At 40.7% G+C, this 24,313-nt stretch overlaps 1 protein-coding gene and 1 long non-coding RNA gene across 2 annotated transcripts in view; both read left to right on the top strand.

Moving 5' to 3' along the window:
* Positions 1 to 8,517: 8,517 nt before the first annotated feature.
* Positions 8,518 to 9,234, top strand: LOC148184101 (uncharacterized). Its single transcript, XR_015772775.1, has 3 exons — positions 8,518 to 8,651; positions 8,786 to 8,975; positions 9,085 to 9,234. It is a non-coding gene; the product is annotated as an uncharacterized LOC148184101 (long non-coding RNA).
* A 4,267-nt stretch (positions 9,235 to 13,501) lies between these two features.
* LETM1 (leucine zipper and EF-hand containing transmembrane protein 1) overlaps positions 13,502 to 24,313 on the top strand; it is a 28,622-nt gene continuing 17,810 nt past the window's right edge. Inside the window, exons 1-3 of the mRNA XM_005517900.3 lie at positions 13,502 to 13,611; positions 17,483 to 17,540; positions 20,652 to 21,108. Of these exons, the coding sequence (XP_005517957.3) occupies positions 13,533 to 13,611; positions 17,483 to 17,540; positions 20,652 to 21,108 (594 nt within the window). The 5' untranslated portion in view covers positions 13,502 to 13,532. The remainder of the gene's footprint in view (positions 13,612 to 17,482; positions 17,541 to 20,651; positions 21,109 to 24,313) is intronic.

Raw genomic sequence — 24,313 nt, 5'->3', positions numbered from 1 at the left:
GCTTTTACCTGTGAGTAGTCAGGTCCAATGTGCCCTCACACCCTTACAAGCCTTCTCCTGGCTCCCCTGGCAGCAGATGTGAGGACAGAACAGCACAGAGTAGGTTACACTGTCGGTGTGGGAGGGAAACAGCTGCCTAGTAAAGCAGCCTTTTGTGGACTATATTGAGTTCTGGCCCTGTTTTGCCATAAATTAACTGGTTTAATAAACATTTCCTGCAGCCTTTAGTAAACAGACTGTTTCATGCTTGAACTTACTACCATGCTCTTATCTTTGCTATAAAATGCATATAATCACGAGAGATTTCCGAGTGACAGAGTGGATTTGTGAAAACATCCACATAATGTTTTTCCACTTGCTTTCAGCTCTGTTCATGGATTTGCTGGCTGAGACAATGTTTGGAGTAAAGTCACATGATCAATCTGCATTTTCTTGCAGTCTTCCTGAGCTTTTGCACCATTCTTTTTCATGCCAGGTGTTCTGTTGATCTATAGATCCAGGCTCCTTTTTTAAAGGGTAATAAATCAAAATTATACAGTGTTTAGGATTTCAGTCAGAGAGATTATGTCAGAATTAGAACATTCCTGAGTGAAGGTCATATAAATCAATCCTTCAGTTATTCCATTTTCAGTTTCATTGTAATGAACAGTCCCCTGCTTGCGGTGAGAAAGCTTATGGTGCTAGAATACTGATAAGATGATACTGCATTGAGAGTATATTTTCGACTATTGGATGAAATCTGCAATGCGATATATGACATATATGCAAAGGTCTGAGTTGAAAAGCCTTGAAATTGTCAAATTATGGCATTCTAGGGATGAGGTTGGTTTGCAAAATTATTGAATCCTCTTTATAGCAGAAAAAATTTTAATGTGCAAAGTAATAACAGAGGACTTGCAGTAGAAATGTAAGAGAAAAGCACACCACTCTTTCAAGCTATCATGTTAAACAGGTTAATGGCATACTGTTGTGCATGTTTAACATGGGGGTGTGATTTTTACCTGGGTTGTAAAGCACAACAACTAACATCACTTTTCCTACTTAAAATACTTGACAAGTGGTGGTGCTTGTAATAACATAATGTAGCTAAGTAGTCATTTTAATTGCTTGCAAAATTTGTAATACTGAGAAAGAACTTGGCATTGGGGTCAGACTGATGGGATTTGGTGTATGCTGCCAATTACTCAGGCTATTGTATAAATTCCTTGATCAAACATACACCCTATATGTACTTCCTAATGTATATATTGAACCTATGCTCACAGGACAGTATAAAGCAAATACTACTCTTTGAACACACTCCTACTCACTTTACCCTGAGGAAATTCCTAAAACATGCATATCTCTATTTATTTACTACACACAACCCTACTGACATGCCAATATTCCAGGGCCTATATGTTCCAGTCTATTTGCTCCCTTCCTTTTGATTAGCTCTGCTCTCTCACCAGGTTCCCCCTGGGTTAGACATATTTGGTTACCACTTAGCCCTGATTTGCATGTGGCTTCCTTCAGTTCCTGTGCACCCCTGTCTTGCACAAAAGCGCAGCTGGAGGCTGAAGGGAGAAGGAGGAGGAGCTCTCCAGGGTTCTGCTCAACCTGAGGTGCAAGGATCTGGGGAGAAGTGCCTCAAATCTGGCCTTCAACCCAGCCAGCTTGAGTCAGCTTATAGAAGTCCCCAATGGTATCACACTGGTAAAGGCTCTGCATTGCAAGGTTAAAAACAGAAAATGGAATTCTGACAACTCCTTATTTACCTGCCTGCACTGTGATGTTCTGAGTACTGCCCTGAGTTTGGAGCTTGCAGTCCTCCTCCACTTGGTGCTTCTGAAAGGATGTTAGATCAACAGAGGTGGGAACAATGGTTATGCAGGAGGAGGTGACAGACTTCCAGGAGCAATGATGAAACTGTGAACTCACCAGAAGTGGGCCTGCAGCTGATTGATTCAGTTTCTGAGGATCCATTCAGGAGCAAACTCATCATCCTGGGAATTGCAGGTAGCCCTGAAGCAATGTGAAACATAGCTTTTAAACAAATATTTTAACAGGAATTTTTAAGAAAGTGCCTTCAATGTTATCTTTCTGGTTTTACTGGAAATTTAACAGCATCACGTTTTTGATTTTGATTGGAAGCTTCAGCAGGGCCATTTGAAAGAGTCAGCCTCTCTGTTCTACCTGATGAATTGACCTGGACTTGGGCTACACAGGAAGAATATTTGCACAGTTTTTACCATGCACCAAGCCTGCTGTTCCTGATTGTAGGAACTGAGGGATGACAAGCTTAGGACAAAGCACAAGGACCACAAAGGCCAGTGATGATAATGATGTGAAAAACAGAGGAGATAGAAGGAATTGGAAAGAGATAAAGGGGCACAATAAGAAGTGCACTGGGATATTATGCAGCTCTTCAGGAAACAATCACAGATGTTAAGCAGCTCATTAGAGAGGAACAAATCTCTCCATAATACCAGACTTGATCAAAACCAGCCTGAGTGTGAGTGCAGCTATGTGAGCACGGGTTGTGTGTGCCTCTGCAGTGCAGAAGCTTGAAGTCAGGTTTGCCACCAGCACACATGAGCTGGGACACAGCGATGTACAAGTAACCTTGGTGACAGAGGCAGGACTGAAACAGCGGATTCATAGCTCCCAGCTCTGTGCTCAGACCACCAGACTTTGTTCTGTGTGTGTTTATCAGCAGGGATGAAATACAAGTCACAGCTGCAGGCAGCAGTGCTCTATGCTCACCCTATTTTTCATACTCCTTCCTTAAGCACTCATTTCTGACTATGACCAGAGAGTGGATAAAGGGACTCACAGACCTTTGGTTTAGCCTAGTATAGTCATTCTAGTTCCCATTATGCCAAATGAAGCCTTCGTCCAACCTAAATAAAGAACAGGATGTGGCACTGTAAGTTTCTTTGTTCACAGTGTCTTAATAAATTCTAGAACAAATGTACTCAATTTGGATGCAAAAGAACATTCTCTTACTGTCAGCTCTACAAGCTGGTCTTGAAAGCTGATAGTCATTGAATTCTTTTTGTCCTGTACATCAGTGCAAGGAAAGCTGTGGTGACAAAACCTGTAAATTTCTTCTGCAGTACCTCTTCCCTGCCTCCACATCCTGTCTCAGCACTGTCTGCAATTCTTACCTTCAGCAGGTTTATGAAATGTCTCAGCTGAACAAAATTATATTGTAACTGACATAGAAGCAGGATTGGAATTCATTTCATCTTTATTACAGTGAAATGAAATTAGTTATATTGACAACTCAGTTATGAAGGGAGTAAAAGCTACAATATTTTTTATGCCCATGTTAGGAAAAAAACTTGATAATCTTGATGTGCTGCATAGAAAAATTATTTTTGTATGATGCCATTTCACAAAATAATGTAAATATATGGATTGCATAGGTGTTTCTAGGAGCAGAATTTGCTCACAATAAATAATTTGTGATCTTACTTTGCTTCAGTAAAATTCCAGTTTATCTTAATTTTATTAATTCGCTTTGTGATACCTAAGTTTGCCGTAATAAAGACTCCTGGGGTTCTAATTAGTGACTTTTGTGGAACACTGTTTATCACAGTGATTTGAGATAAAGGTCAGTGCTTCCAGGAACCTGGAAAATACTTGGATTGGAGCACAATGTCTTTGATGTTGGTTTATTTAGATAATTCAAAGTTGTAAACAGAAAGGGAACATATAATGATTAATATGATGCCTACTATCATTATACTTTTGGAGAAATATATTATCAAAGCCTGTCCTAAAAATTTCTTTCAACCAGATCTGTCATTTTTCATTTGGACAATATTGACTTGTTCATCTTTTTGTTTGAAATGTGCTTTACCACACACACACACACACACAAGAAACCCCAAAGTAGTCAGAGAAAGGAGATACCTTTGAGAATCATCCCTAATATATTCCCATTAATCTAAACGGAGTAACAACCATAGTATACCGCCTATATGCTCTGCAAGGAGAAAAATGCAGTTCCATACACAAAAGGCATGGTCTGGTTAAATCAATTTCTATAGCATCTTGTCTCCACATATTTCAGAGCACTATCCTTCTCAATTAATGTCAGCTCTGCTCTGGGAATACTCTTTGGTAGTTAACTGTTGCTGTTAGAGAGCTAACTTCAGATTGAACACAGCTGGCTTATATACTTTGCTGTTAATAGTTTTGCTAATGGAACAACAAATGGAAGGGGAACAAACTACTAAGCAGAATGCAGGAGATTTTCAACCCAAATAAATAAACTTTAAGGATAAGAAAACCCAAATGTAAATTTCCTTTGACTGACTCCTGATTAAAAAAAAACAAATTACAAACTTGAGGTAGTTTTCTTTTTCCCAGATATCTAAGCCTTCAGCATATTGGGGGTTGCACTCATGCCTCTGTGCAAACAGCACTAATCTCTAGAATATTTAATTTTAAATTCATTCTTTGGCATCTCTTTACTTTCATTTCCACTTACATCGAAGTCAAACAGAAACCCCTCAAATAGCTCAACTCCTCACAGAGCAAAGAATGGAAGAAAGAGCAGCTACAAGGTTCAGGGAGGGTATGAAGAAAACACGTAATGTATGTGCGAGAAGCATCGCAGATGAAAGAAGAAAGCCAGCTGAAGAAAGGAGCTGAAGGTAAGCAAGTGCAAGGCAGATTTTTAACACATCTCAGTCTTGCTGTGGCTTTTATGGGTAATTAATTACCCACTAGAGGGAGATCGACTGTAACTTGTTGCCAGGTGGATTATGGCAGAAGTTGGACTTTGTAAAGAGGAAAGGTTATGGTAAGAAAGCAAGAGAAGATACAAGTTCCTTTCCTTGGTAGAGTTTCGTTCTGTGTAAGTTACCAAGCGGACTGAGATCTCTTCCCTTTCTGACCTGGCTTTCATTATATTTCTACACAAAAAATCCCCACCTAACCTGTTTAATTAACCTGTTTGTTCTGTTGGTGATAAAAACACTTGGAGTTTAAAGGTGGCAGAAACAGTGTAGTGCTTGTCTAGGACTAACCAAACTGCCATAGGCCCCCAGCTTGGGGTGAGCCATGCATGACTCAGTCAAGTGCCTTGAGACCCCCTGACAGTGACTCTTTAGTCCACCTCCAACACCTCCTCGGTTCCGGGTTAGGACTTGCATCTCACAGTTTTTATTAGCTGCCCATGGGTAATCATTTATGGTCTCTTACTCTCACCTCTATTTGTGCAGAACAGAGAAAGATTTTAACATTCAAAGCAGGCTTAGGCATGTCCTTTCCTCACGGGAAACCAAGAAAGGAAGTAGTAATGGATGCTTAGAATTGGAAACAGATTATAGGAAAAGCAGCTTCTACCCATTTGTGTCATTCCAGCTTCTGAAAATCAGTAGTTTAGGGATTTCCTAATTTCCAAAAAGGACATTGCATCTAGACAAGCATGTGTCAGGGACTTCATTAAGCCTAGCTCCTTTGAGTGTGTCTATTTTCTTGTTGAGCCTATTTATTTATATTTTAGAACATCCTGTTTCTGGCAATGAGTTTATATGAAAATATATTTCCTTCTGTTCTTTTTTTAAACCCTGCTCCCAGATAAATTGGTTTAATTAATATGGCATTATGAGCAGCAATAATAACCATTTTTTATTCACTTTCCTCCCATCTTCATTATTTTCCAGACCTCTGTATGTCCCCTTCCTGTTGCAGTACAGAATTCTAACCCCACTCTGGCTCCACTTACACTAGGATTTCTGAATAATATGAAGGCTTTTCAGAGACAAGCTATTAGCAGTGAAAATGGTCTTAACTCTAACCTTGCCCTTCTGCATAAGAACTGTTGGATACAGAACATAATGTGAACTGGAAAAGATACATAATTATTTCCACACAGGAAGTTTGCAGTTGATAGTTTGGTGTCACAGATAGAAATGACTAGTCTAACATGCCATGAACTAAGTCAGAGCCAAAAAAAAATTATCTAATGCCTGTGAACCCTCAGGATCAAATATACTCTGCTACCATGTCCAATGCCAGAAAAGTTTGCTGACAAACACCAGCCACCAAAAACACTTCTGCCTCACAAACTCCTTTTCATAGTTTCCAAAGTGGCCTGTGGTTACATCTTGCTTACCTTCAAATTCCCTCAAAAATACTACAGGGGTTTTGGGGCACTACTGGTTCAATAACCAGGATTTAATAATTATTAAAAACATGGCATGACTTCATTTATCAGTGGCCTGATATGATCCTTAAACAAATTAGGTTAAGGTAAATGTAGAACAATGAATTTGCAAAAATCCAAATATAAGCAACACATTCTCATTGCTTATCCAAAGCAATTCACAGAAGAGAAATAGGGTATACAGGACATTTGCAGACCTAGCAGAGCAGCTGGCTGTGCTCTGTAAGAAAACTAGGCACAGGTGCTGGGATTGTGCCCAGGGCCTTGATTCCCAGCTGGCACGCTGAAAGAGGCTTCCCGCTCAGGGAGAGTTAGATGTCTGTTCCTTGGGAGGAGAGGCCTCGCAGAGGGGAGGAGGTTGTTCCCTTGGCACAACAGGGAAGCACTGCTGGCTGAGCCAGCTTTTTGTTGGTATCTGTTTGGCATATTTCCTTTTTCAGCTGTTGGATTAGTGATTAGAAAAGGAAATGATTGATATGTGTCATATTGGAATCAGTGTGGAGCCTGCCACTCTGACTGACGATCAGGCTGGATGTCTCACTTTTACCTGCTTCACAGATTAGTCCCAATGAGCTCCTCTCACTTGATCCAGCTGATGAATTGCTAGATATTCACAGACCCCAGCTAAGCCTTCAGTTTGTACACAAAATTCCCTCTTGAAACTGCTTTCAGAGAAGAGCACCTGCTTTGGGGCACTTTACTTCCCCTGGATACTGATCAAATCCAATGGTAAAGCTCTTGTATCTCAACTTTGTATTTTCTTACATACATGACTTTCTAGCCATGGTTAATACACACATGCAACCAGGATTAAAGCATATAATATGTTACTGAGAAAATACCTAATTGCATGAAGGTAACAGGATGTTTGGGGGTGAATGGCTTCTAGGTCTGTCTCTAGGGGATACTATAATAGTAATAAAGTGAATAGAGGCCTAAGACAGGCAGGAGAGGTTGCTGATTACATGGGAAAGCCCAAACAAAGCGTCTTCTGTTTCTGGGGCCTGAAATTCAGCCGCACAAGAAAAAGGCAGGATACTGGCAAAGCACCACTGGGATGTACTTCTGCTGATGGCTCTTTGTTGTTTTTCTATAGCTTCACATCACATTTTAACAGGTATTTCCCCTCAAGATTCTCATGTATCTACAAATCAAGTGTTTTCAACAGAGCTGCCACTTCACCTGCCTTGGAGGTTACCATTCTTTCTGTCTCACAAAAGCAAAGATTGAAATGTTAATTTTTATCTCTGTCCAGGACTTTTATGATGCTATCTGGCAAGCAACAGGATTTGATTTTACAAATACATAACTGCACTGTTCCTTTACCACTCTGTGTGAACATCTCTGATAGCAAAGGGACATGGCATGCATATGCATATGTAGGATTGGGGCCCAACAGCTTAGGTCCTGCTGAGGTCAAGGCACAGACATCCAGACAAACACTGATTTGGAGAATTTACAGTATAGAGGATGGTTGTAGAAAGGAAAAGTGCACTGACCATTCCAAAGGAACCAACTCCTTTTTTAAATCTCTTAATCTGCTTTTCATTATCTCTGTGGGGAGGCCTCTTGAGAAAAGCAGCTCTTTGACTTGAATAAAGGAGGGGCCGTGGGCTTGCATGCTGGAATGGGGAGGTCATTGTACAGCAGTGCAGAAGGTGGGAGTGTTAGTCAGGTCAAGGAGAACAGGATGAAAAAGTGTGAGATCTGTGTTACAGGCTTGGTCTGGATTGTGAAAGGTAGAAGGTTTAAAGCTGAAAGGTAAGTAAGAGAGAGTGAATTCAAAGGTTGGAAAGACACATTCCGGTAGGGTTATTCAGGCTGAGTGTAAGGGGAAAATATGAGCCAGGACTGATAAGATCATCAACAAAACCAACAAGAAAGAGGTAATGACAGCAGAGGCCCAAGAGGGCTAAATTCTACACAGGAATTTTAAGCATCAGGCTTCATCAAATGAACATATCCATCTTCAATATTTTTCATTTGTTCTTTTAACAGAAATGCTTAGCTCTGCTCAGCTCTAAGGCAGAGAAAGCAGCAATATGCCTGGGGGATAATGAGACAATGTTGCATTTTACCTGCACCAAGTCATATGCAGCTGTGTGCATGTGCGGGCTGTAACCTGCTCCCCTCCAAACCAGTACTTAACATAAGCAGCCTCAGCCTTGCAAAACTGCTAAAGAAAGTTACATTGCTGCCATTAAAACGGCCCTTAGAAGTAGCACATTTTTCTCCTTTTTAGAATACAAAGGTAAAAATTCTCCTAAAATGGTGTGCTCATCTTCTGCTCTTTCTTTAATGGACACAAACTGAAAGGCCTATCTGTTTTACAGGGACCTCCTGTCTTTCCAGCGCTCATATAACACTGCCTGACTTCACCAGGAATTTTGTGATATACAAGAAGCGGAGGAATGGGCCTACAAAATCTGGGATGAGGGAGAGGAGAGCCTCCCCAGTCACATGCATTTCTTGTCTTGCGTCTTGATGGGTGCGTAAAAGTAGCGGTGGCAGATTTAGGGCTTTTCTTGACAGAAACACAACATTTGGTGTTTTCTTAAAGACCTAACTCTGAGAGGCAGATAATGACATAAGACTGTTGGCTTTCTGTGTTTCTAATTACAGACAGGAACTTGCAAACCATACAGCCTAAAAAATCTTGGAAGCAAAATGCAAAACTAAATGCATAGTTTTAAAGCCTGTCATTCATAAAATCAAACTGATTCATTTGGGAGCACAAGAGGTTACTTAAATACGGCAGTGATGATTTTTGCAGCAAAATCTCAGTCTTTCTCATATCAGCTGAAGCTAACAAGTGAGTTTGTAACACTAGAGAATCCTTTTTCCCTCCCTCTGTACTTCTAAAAATCTAAATCAATTTGCTTTTTACAGCTGCACTCACCCTTTTTTTGTTATGCACATAGCCTGAACACTGCCTGTCCTCCCTCTGCTTGATCCTGCCTTGGCCAGAACCTTGTGGCTTTCTCCTCATGTGCTCCTCCAGTGCCCCAGTCTCGCTTTGTGCAGTGGTTCCACAGCTTCTCCGCCTGTTTGTTTCACGTAAGCTCCATCTGCTGGGAAAAGGGAGAACCTCGGTGGTTTTCATTCTGAACTACAAATGCTTTTCCCTCAATTTGGAAAGATTTTCAAAATTACCTGTTTCTGCTCCCCCAGCTGTGCTCTTGCCTGCCTGCATGCCAAATTTAACTAATGACAACCTAGTATGTTATTTGTATGACATTTTGTGTTGCTAATTTGGGTCAAGCCTAAGCAATCTTTTAAAATACCACTTTTTGACTTGAATTTGAGAAGATAATTGTCCTTGGATGGGGAATGACTGCAGCACGTCATTGCCATCAAGGTACTCTGCATAGCATTTCAGGGTAGTGTTTGAAGAGGCACCCAGGGCAGCCCATTTCTGTGCTAACGTGTAGCCAGTGCTGCTTGTTTTTGGCACATTTACAGACAGAAGTGAACATGTGACCTGGACATACATACAGCAAATCTGCAATCCAGCCACCACTTGAACTTTTACCTTTGGGTGTAACACTGACAAATCAACAGGCTTAATATCCCATGAATCTCTCCTAAAAATCCCTATTAATGAACGGAAGTAATTTTTTTAGAAACTACTAATAATCTGTTGGCTTTCTCCCTGGAGTAGAAACTTAATACAACTTGCTACACAGTAATGTCTTTTTTCCCCCCCTTTTCTTTACATTTACGCTGAACACTGGTGAATAAAGATGAGGTTAATCCTGTATTGTTAAACCTATTCAAGGAGACAACCTGGGGGTTGTCATGGAAACAGATTCTACAGCCTAAAAGCATAATTCTACTTTTAAGGACTGTCTATGGACCTGTACTGATATGTAGCTTATTGAGTCACACTGTGTACACAAACATGATGTTGCAGCAGTGAAATGGCAAAGGTGCCTCCCAACTCATCAGATGCTAATTATGCCCCCACCTCCTCCCACTTACAGCCCAGAGCATCAAACATGGCACCTCCTCTCCCTCCACGCCCTGAATCCCATTTCCCCGGCCTTTCCTGCCTTTGCTGCCAGCTCGTTTGTCATCAGGGTGTACTGGGGAACTGAGGCCGTGCCTGTGTCTCTGGTAGGAGTGTCACAGATTTGGTACCATCACACAGCCACTGTCACTACAGGGCACCTCAAGCTGGGAGTGGGGGAAGCTGCTATCAATCCTCAAAAACATCAACAGGACCTCAGAGTGCTTCCTGGGCCATGTCTTCAAGGAAGGGGTGACAAACTTGCAGTTCTTCTCTGTGTTCATATAAACATGTGCCCCCCAATTTCTATACAGATTTCTAAACTTCCTCAGAAAGAATTATAGATTCATCTCCTCCTTTGTCATGTCTGTGCAAGTAATGCACAGCCCTAGGCTTGTTCTGTGCTTTTATAGGTCTTATGCACCATACCTCTTTCAGACAAGTGGAACAGTCATGCCTTTGTGATAGCACTGGGCTCTGCTCATACAGCAATAAAATACATATTTCAGTATTTACACAGCCTGTAACAACCATCAAAATTTCCTTTTATTTGGAGGTTGTTTTGAATTGGCATAGACAACTCCTACCTTGCTTTTGCTTTAATTTAATATGCAGGGGGAAAATTATATTTAACATAAAATAGTAATCTTAGTTTTGTTCAAGTATTATTTAAATAAAAATATTTATTGTAATTATTCTCAGATCCTTATTACATCCATCTAGAAAGAAGGCTTTGTATTTCTTCCTTTTAGTCTCTCTCATCCTATTCTTGCTGGAAAACAGATTTTTCAGCAAGATGGCTGACGGCTTTTCCAAACAACATGGTTGCTTTAAGAACCAGGTCTAAAATGGCTGTGTAGCAGTTGATTTTTTATTTTTTTTTTTTAAACAAAACCCAAGTAACTATGAGGTATCATGCTTTATTCTGGGGATAAGTGTTTTCTCTGTGAGCTCATGGGCTGTTGATCTGGCTGGAGTAGAAGATGTTTTTCTTTAAAACAAAAACAGTCCTGTGGAAGGCCCATGTGTCACCTACAGTCACCCGACCTTTTCATGTGGGAGCAATTCGTACAAATACATGAAAAATTTTAATTCTTAGTCTTAATCATTACTTCACAATGCTTGGTAAATGAACACAATCAATTAGTATTTATAAACTGCATCTATTTGGGAAATTTTCACAGAGTTTATTATCAATCCTTTTCATATACAGTAGCAAACCCTGTAACTTCCAGGTATAAACAAATCTGGAACAAAAGACTGTACAAAAACATAACGAATTCAGCTCTGAAAAGGCCCATGCATCTACATTGTCTGCCACCCTGAATACTAATGAATTTAATGAAACTATTGAAAGGCTGGTTACTTGTCTGCATAAATGTATTGAGACCTCTGTAATCATCTGTTTGCTGTCTAAAATCTCTTGTCAATAGTTTAATGACTTCAGAGCACATTATTCTTCTTGTATAGGCTTCATATAATGTTTCTACATAATTAAGCAGCTTTGTTAGAAAAACTGCCATTAGTTGCCCCATTTCATTTGGTTTTGTTATCAGCCAACCAGAAAGAAAAAAAGAATAACAAGAGAAAGATACAAATGAAGCCTAGTGAGAGATGTGTAGATTGGGAAGATGTTGTTTGTTTGGGTTTTTTTTCAGGACTGCCATTAACATAAAGCATTATTATCAAGTTGCACATTTTAAATAATTTTAACCATTTAAGTGCGGTACACATTTAAATACTTGTAAAGCAAAAACAGCTGGTTAAAAATCTTGCACTGCATTTGGGAGCCTAATGTTTTAAAAGTAGCTCTAGTAAGTATATAAATAGTTAATACCCATTAATTTGTTAATTATCACTAAATGTAAACACTAGCATTTCTGTAGCCATAGTGAGGAAAGTGTTGTGATTTTTCCTAATATTCAGACAACTGCATACTCGATCTTCACTAATACTTTTGAATTAAAAATATAAATAATATAAATTTCACCAGAATTTTTTTGTACTTTGGAGAAAGCCTGAGAATTTTCTTTAAATATATAAAAGAAACCAATAAAATTACCAACTAATTTTCTGCATTTGCCTAGTCCTAAGTATGAACAGATAAACTACAAACTCACTTGCTTTTTATTGCTAGGAGATGCTGGTTTTTTCGTCACGTTTTGGGTCAGACCTCAACACTTGTGCTACCCCTTATGTATAAGGTTAAGTATCGTGTATTTTCTTTGGGGTTGAGGCAGGTGTAGAGGTGACCAAGTGCCGGTGTTGTGAGTTACCTGTGAGGCGGGAGAGGTCTGATCCCACAGCTCCCTTGTTCCCCTGGAGCCCTGGCCTTGGGGCAGCCATCTTGTTGGCAGGGCTGGCAGCCATCTTGTCCACAGACAGTACCAGTAGCTTTCCCATTTTTTTCTGGAAGAAGGAAGGCATTAACACCCAAAGCTCATGTACACAGTTTGTAAAATGTCACTGTTCTCGGATTATAATTTCTGTAGCTTGATTTGTGTTATTCACTCCATTTGCGAAGACAGTTAAAAATAAAGTACCACTTAATACTACATTAACTGAGTACTAAAATATTTAGTAAAGAGATCTTACTGCCGGTCACAATTCGACTTGCATCTGAAGAATAACATGTTACTTGTAGTCCAACTATTAACCAGCACTAGTGCGGCACATCTGTCAACCGACTGATTTATGTGCTATTTCCTATCAAAACCGTAACAGCTGCACCAGAAAGACACTTTTTACTGTCACATCCCGAGATCCACAAGCAACACACGTGTGTGCAGCGGAACTGCTACTGCCAACCTTGGGCCGCAGGCATGCGGGAACACGGCCGCACACACCGCAGGATCACAGGGTCGTCAGGCCTGGAAGAGACCTCTGAGCATCATCCAATCCAACCTCTGCCAAAGAGGAAAGCACCGCGCCGTGCTGGAGCGCTGTACTTTGCGCTGGGGTGTGTGGGCACGGCGCTCTGGGCGTGAGGCACCGGCGCCCGCCCTTCACAGCGGGCACGGCCTGTGGCCTTTCCCGCATGGCAGGGACCGTGCGCTGCGAGCGAGGCACACTCGGGGAAAGAAGCCCCTACACCGAGACGGTCCCCGGTGTCCACCGTAGGTCCCGCCGCTCCCCTCGGGCGGCTGTGGGGAAGACCGGCAGCGGCCCCCGCCCCTCGGTGACGCCATCCCCACCGCCCGGCACCACCGCTACGGCGCACCGGACTACGGCTCCCGGCGTGCCCGGCGCCGCGGGGCGGTGCCGGGCGGACGCGGTTCCCGGGCGTGTGGGGATCGCCGCGGCCCGGGCGGCGGGCCAGGAGGGGGGCGGGACCCGCCCGCCCGCCCACGGGGCGCCGCCATGGCGTCCATGCTGCTGCAGTGCTGCGGGCGGCGCGCCTCCCGCCTGCCCCGAGCGCTGCGCCGCCCGCCACAGCCCGGTGAGGCTCCCCGCGGGCCGCCCGCCGGCTCCGGGCCGCCGGGCCTGGCCGGGAGGGCACAGGGAGGGAGAGCGGCCGGAGGCGTCTGGGGGCTCCGGGCGTGGGCGGAGAGGCCGCTGCGGGAGGGAAGGGCCGCGGCCGAGTCCCCGTCGCTCTGTCTCCCGGGGCTGGCGCTGCTCCCGGCCCGGTCCGGCTCACGCTCGGCGGCTGCCGCGGCCTCTTCGCCTGTGCTTCCGCGGCAACGTGGTTGGAGGGGATGATTTACCCTAAGGGCAGTGGGGCACGCTTGTCTCCTAAATGCCGGCTGGTTGGGGAAGGGAAGAACACGTGCTTTTTGTTAAAGTGCAGGAACGCGTTACTACGTTTCGGTCCTGCCTGCCTTGCCCTCAGCGTGGCTTGGGTGTGAAGTGGGCTTGTCACTATTCATGTGCTTCTTCTCTTTAAAAGAAGCACAAGAGGATGTTTTCTTAGTCTATATTAGGGACGAAACACGAATTTGCCTTTTTCCAAGTGGCTTTGAAAGCTTAGGAAAATAAAAAGTTAAGCGTATCGTGTTATACTGATTAATAATGAAGATAATTTGGCAGTTTAAATATCTCTGGTTGGTGAAGCTTAGTGGCATGAAACAGCTGATAACTTGTGACATACGCAAGGCCTGTGGCTGCTCTTTATATCCTGAGCTGGAATGGCAGGGGCTGAGCGAGGAGTTGCTTGTCACTGACACTGAGCCCCAGCTTGTCATGGGAGTGCTGTCACTGAGAGCAGGGCAGCTGCACACTCACATCCAGGCAGACCTGATGAGCAGTAGTGATGCTTGTCCATTGCAAAGAACAGCTGTCCTCTTGGTTACCAATAGTCACTCCAGTGTGGTATCTTCCTCTAACGGATGGGTTTTGTGAGCTACTGTTGTAAAGTCATTTATTTAAGTTAAACATGGACAGTGTCCTGAACAAAAACCTGGGGTATCCTAACCACCCAGTTCATTTAAAACTGGGAAAAAGCATATACATCCATGTACCTTCAAATTAGATGGGAAATTTGATTATTCTTGTGGCATATCATAAAAAGTAGTGCTAATGATTGCTGCAAGTTGGGTTGTTATAAATCCTAGACAACCTAAGCTGAAATGCTGTGGTAGAATCAAATAATTAGTGTGCTGTGGTATACTGCGGTTATGATACAACCACTACTTTTATTTGGGGTGTTAATCTAGTATTAATGCATTCTTGTATGGTGTATTTTTTTTTCTGTAGTGTTTTGCTTTACTTAGCTCATCTTCTTTGCTTTACATGTAAGTAGTCTAAGATTAAGTTAAAGCTAAGTGCTTCTAAGAATCCTAAATGTTATTCCTGTGAAGATCAGACTGTTAAGTACTGCAAGCTTACACTTCTCGAGGGACTTACTTCATGATAGCATTTTATTTTTAAAAATTCTAAACATAGTAACAGTATGGCTGTTCTATGCTAAAAACTTTGGGTTTGATGCTTCATTAAATTAAAGTATAAAGTTTTCCATGACTACTTGTCCATGAGGAACATGTTAACGTACAGCTTCTCTGGCACTACTGCCCTCCTTTCTTACTAAGCCAGTGCAGGTTTCTTAAATGAACAGTGCTATGGTTAAGCAACATCCACCTTGTTCAGACACTTTTGGATGTCTGTATTATCCCAGAAGCAAGGATTATGGACTTTGCCCTTTCTGAAGGAAGTATATATTTTATTTTAGGGCTCCTCCTAGGTACTCCTTACTGCTTAGGTACACGGTTATAAGAGACACTGCAAAACCTAAAGAGCTCTTGTCAGAACTGGCAAAGTTGGAATTAACGTTTTGTGTGGGCCTGTTCACACTCTGAACATGCTGTAAAACAAGAAGCTTAGTCAGCAAGTTTTCTTATGGTAACCTTGGAATTTTGTTCTTTGACCTGTTCCTTAACATTTAATGAGCCTGGTTGGAAAGAAGGTAAGTGATGTGAAAGTGTTGTGCTGCTATGGAGTTTTATCGGAGAAACTCCAAACCAGTTTTGAGCTCCAGATCATCCCTCTTAGTTCTAGGGGCACCTGTCCATAGCAGGCAATGTCTTCTCCTAGTAGGACTCTTGCTTTAGGCACATAAGGCTTTGTGGGCTTCCTGGCACTCAGGCGAGACAGATTACTGTGCTGTGACTTATCCCTGCAGACACTGAGTACTTCTCTGCTTTGCTCAGCTGCTCCTTGAGGTCAGGGATGTCCTTCTGGGTTGGCCTCTTGGGTTAAGTAATTTAGCTACTCTTCTTTCTGTAAATATTGGAGAGTATCAGAATACCTTCACAGATTCTCAGAGCTTGCTTTTTGAGCCAGAAAGCGACAGTTTTTCCCTCACTCTACTTGCAGTGGCATTGTGTTAAGAGTTTGATATAACTTGACATGAGTAAATCCGTTGACTTGATAGTGCCACAGTTTTTGCTGTAATTACTTCAGAGCCCACTTAGCATGGGACATCCCTTGATTATCTAAATTTTCTTCAGATAAGTTAACTTACCTTCTATACCTTCCGATTGTCCCACCTGATTTTGTCAGCATCTTTTTTTCCCTAATAATTAGCATATTTTATTGGGGAAGGCTTTTGGTCATCAGCATTGGGTGCTGTGTTTTCTCAGATACAGGTGTCTAGTTTAAGTTCTGTCATAGGCTGTATCTGGGCTTTGATGGTGGGAAAGGGTATCACAGACCTCTTGAATGACCTTTGTATCCTTCTGTCTCTTAGGCTTGACCAGAAATGCTAGGTTTCAGATGGGAGAAACAAACCACAGTATGCCTACTCTATCTAGCCAAAATTTTATTTTGGTTACCGTGAATTCTGAAAAGATTGGCCAAAAAGAGTCAACATGTTTGAAGTCTTGCTTGTGTGATTTTTTTATTATCTGTCCAGAAGTCTTTTTGCTCTTGGTAGTAGCTGCCTATTGAGTTACTGTAGCAAAGTGTTGATACAAGATTTATTTTTTTAAAGTTGCTATGGGAAGATGAATTCCATTCTACTGGAATCAGAGATGACTCAGTGGTTGTAGATTGTGTGCAGCCACTAGGTATCATTTTATGTTGTTTATGCTTCTTCCACGGTTGGAAGACTTTCAAATATGGCCCTTTATTGAAGCACGTGACTTAGATGATTTATGATTTGATGATCTCAATTTACTTCCAGAATGGATGCTGCTTGTCTGTGTACCTGGAGAGAGGGTGCTTGTATATAAGTGTCAGCCCTTCTTTTGGACTTTATTAGCTACTATTAGGACTGATTCTGAGGTAGTGTTTCAAAGGTTTTCTGGAAAGCTAACTTTTCATATGCTCTGGGTCAGGCTCTCACCCCTCCCTTCAAGACAATTTGTATCCTTGGCTGAGAGATCATGGGGTAGAGCTGTTTTTAGAAAGTGCTAATCAGAATGGACAGCAATGTATTGAAATGGTGTTGTGGTTCCACCTCTCTAGGAAGTGTCTTTAGTTTTGTGCTTGTGTTTTATTTGTTTTGCTTAAAACAAAACAAAAAGCTGGTTTAATCATAAACACTTGGCGAGGGCTCCGTTTGGATCATCTGATACTATGTTGTCATAGAGCTGTTAAAAATTTACATTTACTTTCAGTGAAGTTCCTCTGCAATATAGTTTCTTGCCTGAAGGACTTGGAAACCTGTCTTCAGACAATTGAACAAGAGCAAACCAGCCTCAGGCATCCACAGAGTTTGACTCTGCGTGTTAAGCAACATCATTTTTGTGCTTTCAGTAGTAGCCATTTCTACTTAAAGATCAATCTTCTCACTGGTGTATTTGTGTGCAGTTCGCTACATGGATAAATGTCCTCCTGAATTTCAGAATTGATGCTAATTATTGGTATTTTTCTAGGTAACTTGGGAGATCGGGCATGTCTTAGCTGTACATCCCTGAGGCTGGCAAAAAAAATGTGAGTAAATATGAACATTTTTCTGAACTATCAGTTAGTATACTGTCATGGAATGTAGGTTTAAATCTAGACTAAATGTTAGCTTCAGCCTGTGTTAATGAGAGATTAAAGGAAGTCTGAGTGTTGCTTGCTTCACCTGGTTGGTTGTGTGTGGGAGAAAGAAAGTGAAATCTTCCCTTTTTTGCCCACTTCCTCCCTTTTTGTTTCACTTCTGATGTGAAAGCAGTAGAATATTAATCTCTGTCTTGGGTGATTCCAGGTGTTTTAACAGGATCTGATAAATTTCTTGCATACTTTCTTTATGGAGTTCCATAGAGTAAACATTCAGTCACAGCTTGTTGAAAATCACAGTTGACAGATAAGAATGTAAAGCATCTGAGTGGGATCTCTGTTAAACCATGGAAAAGTGTTTATTGTATGTTGCAGCCTTGGGTGATGGTGTCCTCTTCTGAAAACAAATCCAGATGTTGTGTGCCCTTATGGAACTGAAGGAGTTGAATGTTGGCAGAATCCCTTCTCTGTTCCTGACTTGGCTCACAAGGCATACTTGTAGATAAGAATTTCCTAATGCCTTTCCTTGGAACATTAAAATATGGGTTCGTTCTGTAGTTCATTAATAAACTAACTGCTCAGGATACAGGGACTATTCTTTGATTTCCTGAGTTTTCATTTTAACATAAGGATGTGTCTCTAGACACAACCCTCTAATACAAAACAAACCAGTTGTTTTTTAGACATGTTAGTTCTATATCACTTACTGTAGAATTAATTAGGATTAATTTTTTTTAATATATAAAGCATTTTCAAATACCTATTTTGAGTATGTTAGTATATAAGACCTCTCTCGGGAAGCTGGAAAATTATGGTTTTAAACCTGTTAAAGTAAAAATTATTGTTTTAAACCTGGAGTACCTCTCCTGTGAAGACAGACTGAGAAAGTTGGGGTTCTTCAGCATGGAGAAGTCTCCAGAGAAGTCTTACAGACTACATAAAGGGTACAAGGGAGCTGGAGAGGGACTTTTGTCAATGGAACAGAGTGACAAGGTGAGGTGGGATAGCTTTAAAATGAAAGAAAGTAGGTTTAGATTAAATATGAGGAAGAAATTCTTTGGTCTGGTGAGGCCACTGGAGCAGGTTGCCCAGAGAATTTGTGGATGCTCCATCCCTGGAAGTGTTCAAGGCCAGGCTAGAGGAAGCTTTGAGTAATCTGGTATAGTGGAAGGTATCCCTGCCTGTGACAGGGGCGTTGGAACTGTGTGGTCTTTAGGTCCCTTCCAACCCAAACCATTCTATGATTCTGTGATGAAATGAGCAGCAGAATACTGGGACACAAAACCTTATTCTATTGGGAAGGTTTGGAGTGGGGTTTTTTGGTTTTTTTGGTTGGTTTGGTTTTTGTTTTGTTTTTTCTAATGAAAGCTGCTATTAAGGTAATGTTGCCACTTAAAACAAACTTATGCCCGCACCCCACATGACCCAGATCTGTATGCAGAGGACAGATAGGATAGAAATTGTGTGTCTGACATTCTTCTTGTGGAAGTGTGTTCAGAGAGGCACATTTCATGCAAAATTTTTATTCCCTGCAGGCTCAGAACCAGTTCTGCTGTCAGAGCTTTCTTCCTCTCTGCATGCAGGAGAGTGTCAATGTATGTAGGTGGAACTTGGCTTGTAGGCCTGGAGCTCTGCTTTTGGGAAATGCCTTAGAGTCAGAGTGGATTGATTCATGCAAGTGTTTTAATCTGGTTTTGAAGTTCATTTTCTTAAAGTAATTAAACTGTCATTCTTATTAGTTAGTATCTGTGTAAATGTGTAGTTTTCTAGATAGCCAAGAGATTGTTTTGTGTAACTGTATATGCTCCAGCAGTTGTCTGACCACTGAATGGTCAGATGCTAATATTTCAGTTTAAACTAGAAAATAGTGTGTCTTTAAAAGCTAATAATTTAGTCTTTCTTTTCTTTTGTCTTTTTTTTTTTTTTTTTTTTTTTACAAAGCTCTATTTGAGGGTAGGCAGAACCATTAAAGTAAATTAAAACTCTTTTATGCATGTAATAATTAAAAAATGTTTCTGTCTGAAAATTGAGTGAGGCTAACACTTTTAAGTGTATGATAAACCTTTTTTTCCTTAAAATGTTACTAAGACCTATAAAGCCACTTGCACCTATTTTCTGTTCATTGACTGAAGACAAAAACACATTCTGATTTTGTTTTGGTCGTAAAAGGGCTCTGTGAAGAATACACCCCCAATCATTTCTGTCCTGTTGATGTCTTAATGCTGGTATTTCAGTTTGACAGACACTAATGGAACACATTTATATGAAATATTTTATCTATTTTTTTTTTGTCCCATCTTTTTTTAAAAGCATGTACAATCCTACTTGCATATACCGAGTGGTTCTTCTGTGTATATAGGGAGTGTTAGTGGTGTTTGAGCAGTGCTTCCCTGCTAACTTCAGTCTGCATCTAATTAAAGAAAAGATCAAAGTTCTGAACAAGGTGCAAGAGCCGGTTGAGAGAGAGTTGCTTCTCTCTGTCCCAGCTCAGTACCATGATAGAAGTTTTTACAAAAGGTTCTGCTGAATAAGGTAAACTGGATGCACGGAGATAGTAAGAAAGAGATAGTAAGAGTGGAACTCTAATGAAATTGGATTCCTCTGGTACCAATTCTCTGACTCAGCACCTATTTCAAGTATTCAACTTCTATTTGTTTTCTCTTAAGTGTTTTGCACAAACAGGAGAATATGAGAGACTTTGTTACTTATGAATTTACATATTAGTTTTCAAATGTAGCTTTCTAAATGGAAAGCACATGTGGTGGCTGCTCTTTATTTAAATTGGAGTAAAATAAACTACCTTTTCAAAGTCATACAATGGAAAATTCCCTGCAGGTTAATTTTTATTTTTTTTTTGTCATGAAGTAAAGCCAAGTGTTCTTTTCATGTATAGACATTTGTTTTAAGAGTCAAAAATTATTTTTTCCCTTAAATATGCAGTAGATATTTCTCAAATTTTGTGTTTTATAAATACATAAATATATATATATCTGTGCAAATATACATATAGAAATAGCTGATGATCTGTTGCTAATTCTTGAATGCTTTTTTCTTTTGAAGGACTGTACACTTTAAATATTGCACTAGTGTCCCTCCTGTTTACGCCTACTCCAAAAAAGCTCACTATTGTTGTTGGACTAAAGGATCTGAGCAAATACACTTCACTCTTACGAGCTCTTCTGGCTCATGGACACCACTAGCAACCGTGGGTGTTTTAGGTCCCCAGTATCTTCCAGTTAGATGGTGGCATTCTTCACGTCCCCTTCAAGATGACTCCATAGTTGAAAAGTCACTGAAGTCCTTAAAGGACAAAAACAAGAAGCTGGAAGAAGGAGGTCCTGTATATAGTCCAACAGAAGTGGAAGTTGTAAAAAAATCTATTGGGCAGAGGATTGTGGATGAACTGAAGCACTATTACCATGGGTTTCGATTGCTGTGGATTGACACAAAAATAGCTGCGAGGATGCTCTGGAGAATCCTGCACGGAAACACTTTGTCTCGTCGGGAACGGAGACAGGTACTGAGTAAAGACCCATTTCCTTTGGGTGTCTTTGGTGATTGCTCTGTTTTATTAGAACTGAGTTAGTTCTTTCTGTTGTCTTTGTTCCTAGAATTAAAATTCCTCAGTGTGTTTCCTTCCTCCTCACTATGTGGACACTAAAATATTTGGGTGTTACCCCAAAACTTTTTTGCTGTGTTCCCCATTATTGAAGACAAATTTATTTTCTTGTTGGAACAGCAGAGGATTCTTCTTTTTTGTAATGTGGGCAGGAATTGTGGTTTGTTCTCCAGCTCCCAGCCATGTGCCATATACGGCTATTTTCTCTGCTTTTTTACTCTAGCTGGAAAAAAAATAGTGGGAAAACACTGCTAGTAAAGATTGTATCTGTGCCAGTTCTGTTCCTGTTTGTTGCTTTATGGGATTCTTTTGAACAGGATAAAAGCTACAGGCTGAAATGCATGATTGATAATGTACTATCTCTGTTATAAAATATATATATATATCTAAAATAATTTCAGCCCAGATATATTTCCTTTATTTATGGCATGTTGCTTACATTTATGAAACTGTAAAAGTGCAACTGATAATTTTAAAGAAAAGGGAGATGAAATCTGGACTGCAAAATGTGAGTGCTTTCAAATTTTGATAATATATATGTACTTAAGTAGTAATTTCAGGTTTTGGATGAAATAAGCATATTTAATTAGAATAGAAAGTTATATGATTATTTAAAAACATTAGATGCGAGTTCATATATGAAAAGACTGCAAAATATTAAGCTGGTATAGTTAATTTCTTTCTTTGTAAAGAATGCATTGATATTCAACTTCATTGGCAAAATATCAGACATGCTGATTTGACAGTTCCCATTTTACTGTTTTTAAGGACAAGCTGTTTAAGCAGTTTATAGAGATTAAAAATTCAAGTCTGTCTTCCTGCCTTTATAAAAAAAAGCATTTCAGCTGTTGCTGGAAAGATGTTCTAGAAGAAAAGCTGGAGAGCAGAAGGTGTGTGTGCTTTGGGGCAGGAGTGCACAGTGCTGCCTGTGGGCACAGCATGGCTCTCTGCAGCTTGTACACCTGCACACACAGTGTGCTGGGTTCACATCCCTGCCCTCAAAACTTCTGGTAAATGATCAAAAATACGAGTATCTGCTCATTGTTTTTATCATTTATTGCTAAAAGTTTGTCACATTTGAACAATTTGATGTGTAGTTAAAGCCCATCACATCTTAAATGCAGCGTGCCAAAGTTCTTCCTAAATTCGCAAGGTTAGACAAGTAGCAAAAATTGTTACAAGCACGTGTAGCAGTTTCTGTCCCTGGGTGGGTGTGGTTTCCTCTCGGACTGCGCTGCTTGATGGTCTCAGCATCCTCATGCTCCTTTAGTTTTGCCATCTTCCTTGGCTGGTACAAGAGAATGCTTGGCAGCTGATCCAGCTGAGACGTTGCTCAGCAATAAATAAAACAGTCTGTGCTGACGTGAGAGGGGATTATGTAGTACCAGAAGGAGTAACTGAGGATAGGGGAAGGTGAGGACTGCAGGACTTCTTGAAGTAGCAGTTCTGGCTTGTGCTGGCTTATTGAGAGCTTGGAAAGCCAAGCAAGACAAATTAATTCATGGTTTAAAACAGAATCGGAAATTCTCTGAGGGAAGATTGGAACCATTGATTTTCCTCCCTCTTTCATGTTTACTGAGCCATACTTCTGAGAAATTATATAAACAGCAATAATATTCCATCAATAGATGGATTTATTCATTTGATTACCCTTTGATTTTGTTATCTAGTGATAATAGAGCTGTCTTCTTAATGTTTACATAGTGATCTGGCATTTGGCCTTCCTGGATTTGTTTTTTTGTGCGAATGTTCACTTTCGATATTAATTCTCTTTTTAAATGAAATGGACATTTATTTGTCTGCAGATATAAATTAGTGTTTACGCTGGTGTAGCCTGCCTCTTATCTAATGGTGTACATATATGTTTATATGCATGAAAATCCAGTGTAGGAAATGTAGAGAAAATAGTTTTAATAACTATATTAATGTTAGTTTCTCAGTCTAGGATTTGTGTTTTCTGTATTTGGAGGAAGAGAATGTCCTGTCTCTGGATTTGAGGGCATGGTAGGCTCAGAACCTGAGGTCACTGAAAACCTAACCAGCCTGCAGATGAACAAAACCCTTTTAGGGTTTTTTAAAATCTTTTTTCAAGTTTGTTTCAACACTGCTCATTTTTTTATGAGTTCAACCTTAAATTGTAGTATACCGACTGATTTAAAGTAGTCTTAACATTTTGGTGCTGAATTACCTCCTGAACTTCAAAAAACATAAAATAAAAATTGAAGTATATACTGCTTTAAAAGTATTAAGCTGCACATGAGCTGACAGTCCTAGAGAAATCTTATCTTCATGCAGACTGACAAATGAGTTATTTCTGCCTGCCCTTTCCTTCCTCTTTGGAGGCAATAATGGAAAGATCTCCAAGTAATCTAACCACATGAACAAGCAATTGCAGCATGGCAAATGCAAAGGGACTATTGCTTATGGAAATTAAAAATCAATTCCAATATTCTTCTTGTACAATTGCTGGCAGGGTTTGGATTCAGCATGGTCACATACCTACAATTAGGAGAGAAGAAGTAAAGGAAGTAAGGAAGAAGTAAAACATGATACTGACTTTTCAAAAACTAACTGCTCTAGTGCTGGCTCCTGCAGCAGGGTGGTTCAGGATGTGGCAGTGAGGTGGCAAACACAATGGAGTTTGTGGCAAGTCCTCCAGCTTTACAAACTCTTCCCTGCAGAGGAGGGAAACTCACGAGCTGTGGCAGCACATACAGAGTAGTCACAAGGTTCTCGTGCTGTACTGCCAAATACTGTGTGTGTAATCATACACCATTGTATTAGGTTCCTGCATAAAAGCTGTTTTCCTTGAGTTAGCCGAGGGTGCAGTTCCATGATTTGTGAAAGCCAATCCAGGACAGAGCTGCTGTGAAAAGCTTGGTGCTTAAATCAAGTCTTCCCGCCTCACCCCCGCTTGGTTTGTACTAACACTTTTTCCCTTGTCCTTGTATGTATTTATGTATTTATTATCCAGTTTTAGCTGGAACAGTGGTGTGACTGCCAGTGCACCTTCATGGCTTTTTATACCTTGTCTCAGGTTAGCATTAGGTTGGTTTAACCTGGTGGTAAAACTGCTTCCTTAGGTATGGATTTTGTAGAAATA

Source organism: Pseudopodoces humilis, chromosome 6 (genome assembly GCF_049639895.1).
Source record: "Pseudopodoces humilis isolate 2021_Gansu_Grassland_sample_001 chromosome 6, ASM4963989v1, whole genome shotgun sequence".
Classification (NCBI taxonomy): domain Eukaryota; kingdom Metazoa; phylum Chordata; class Aves; order Passeriformes; family Paridae; genus Pseudopodoces; species Pseudopodoces humilis.
This window is presented reverse-complemented; position numbering and strand designations above follow the sequence as displayed.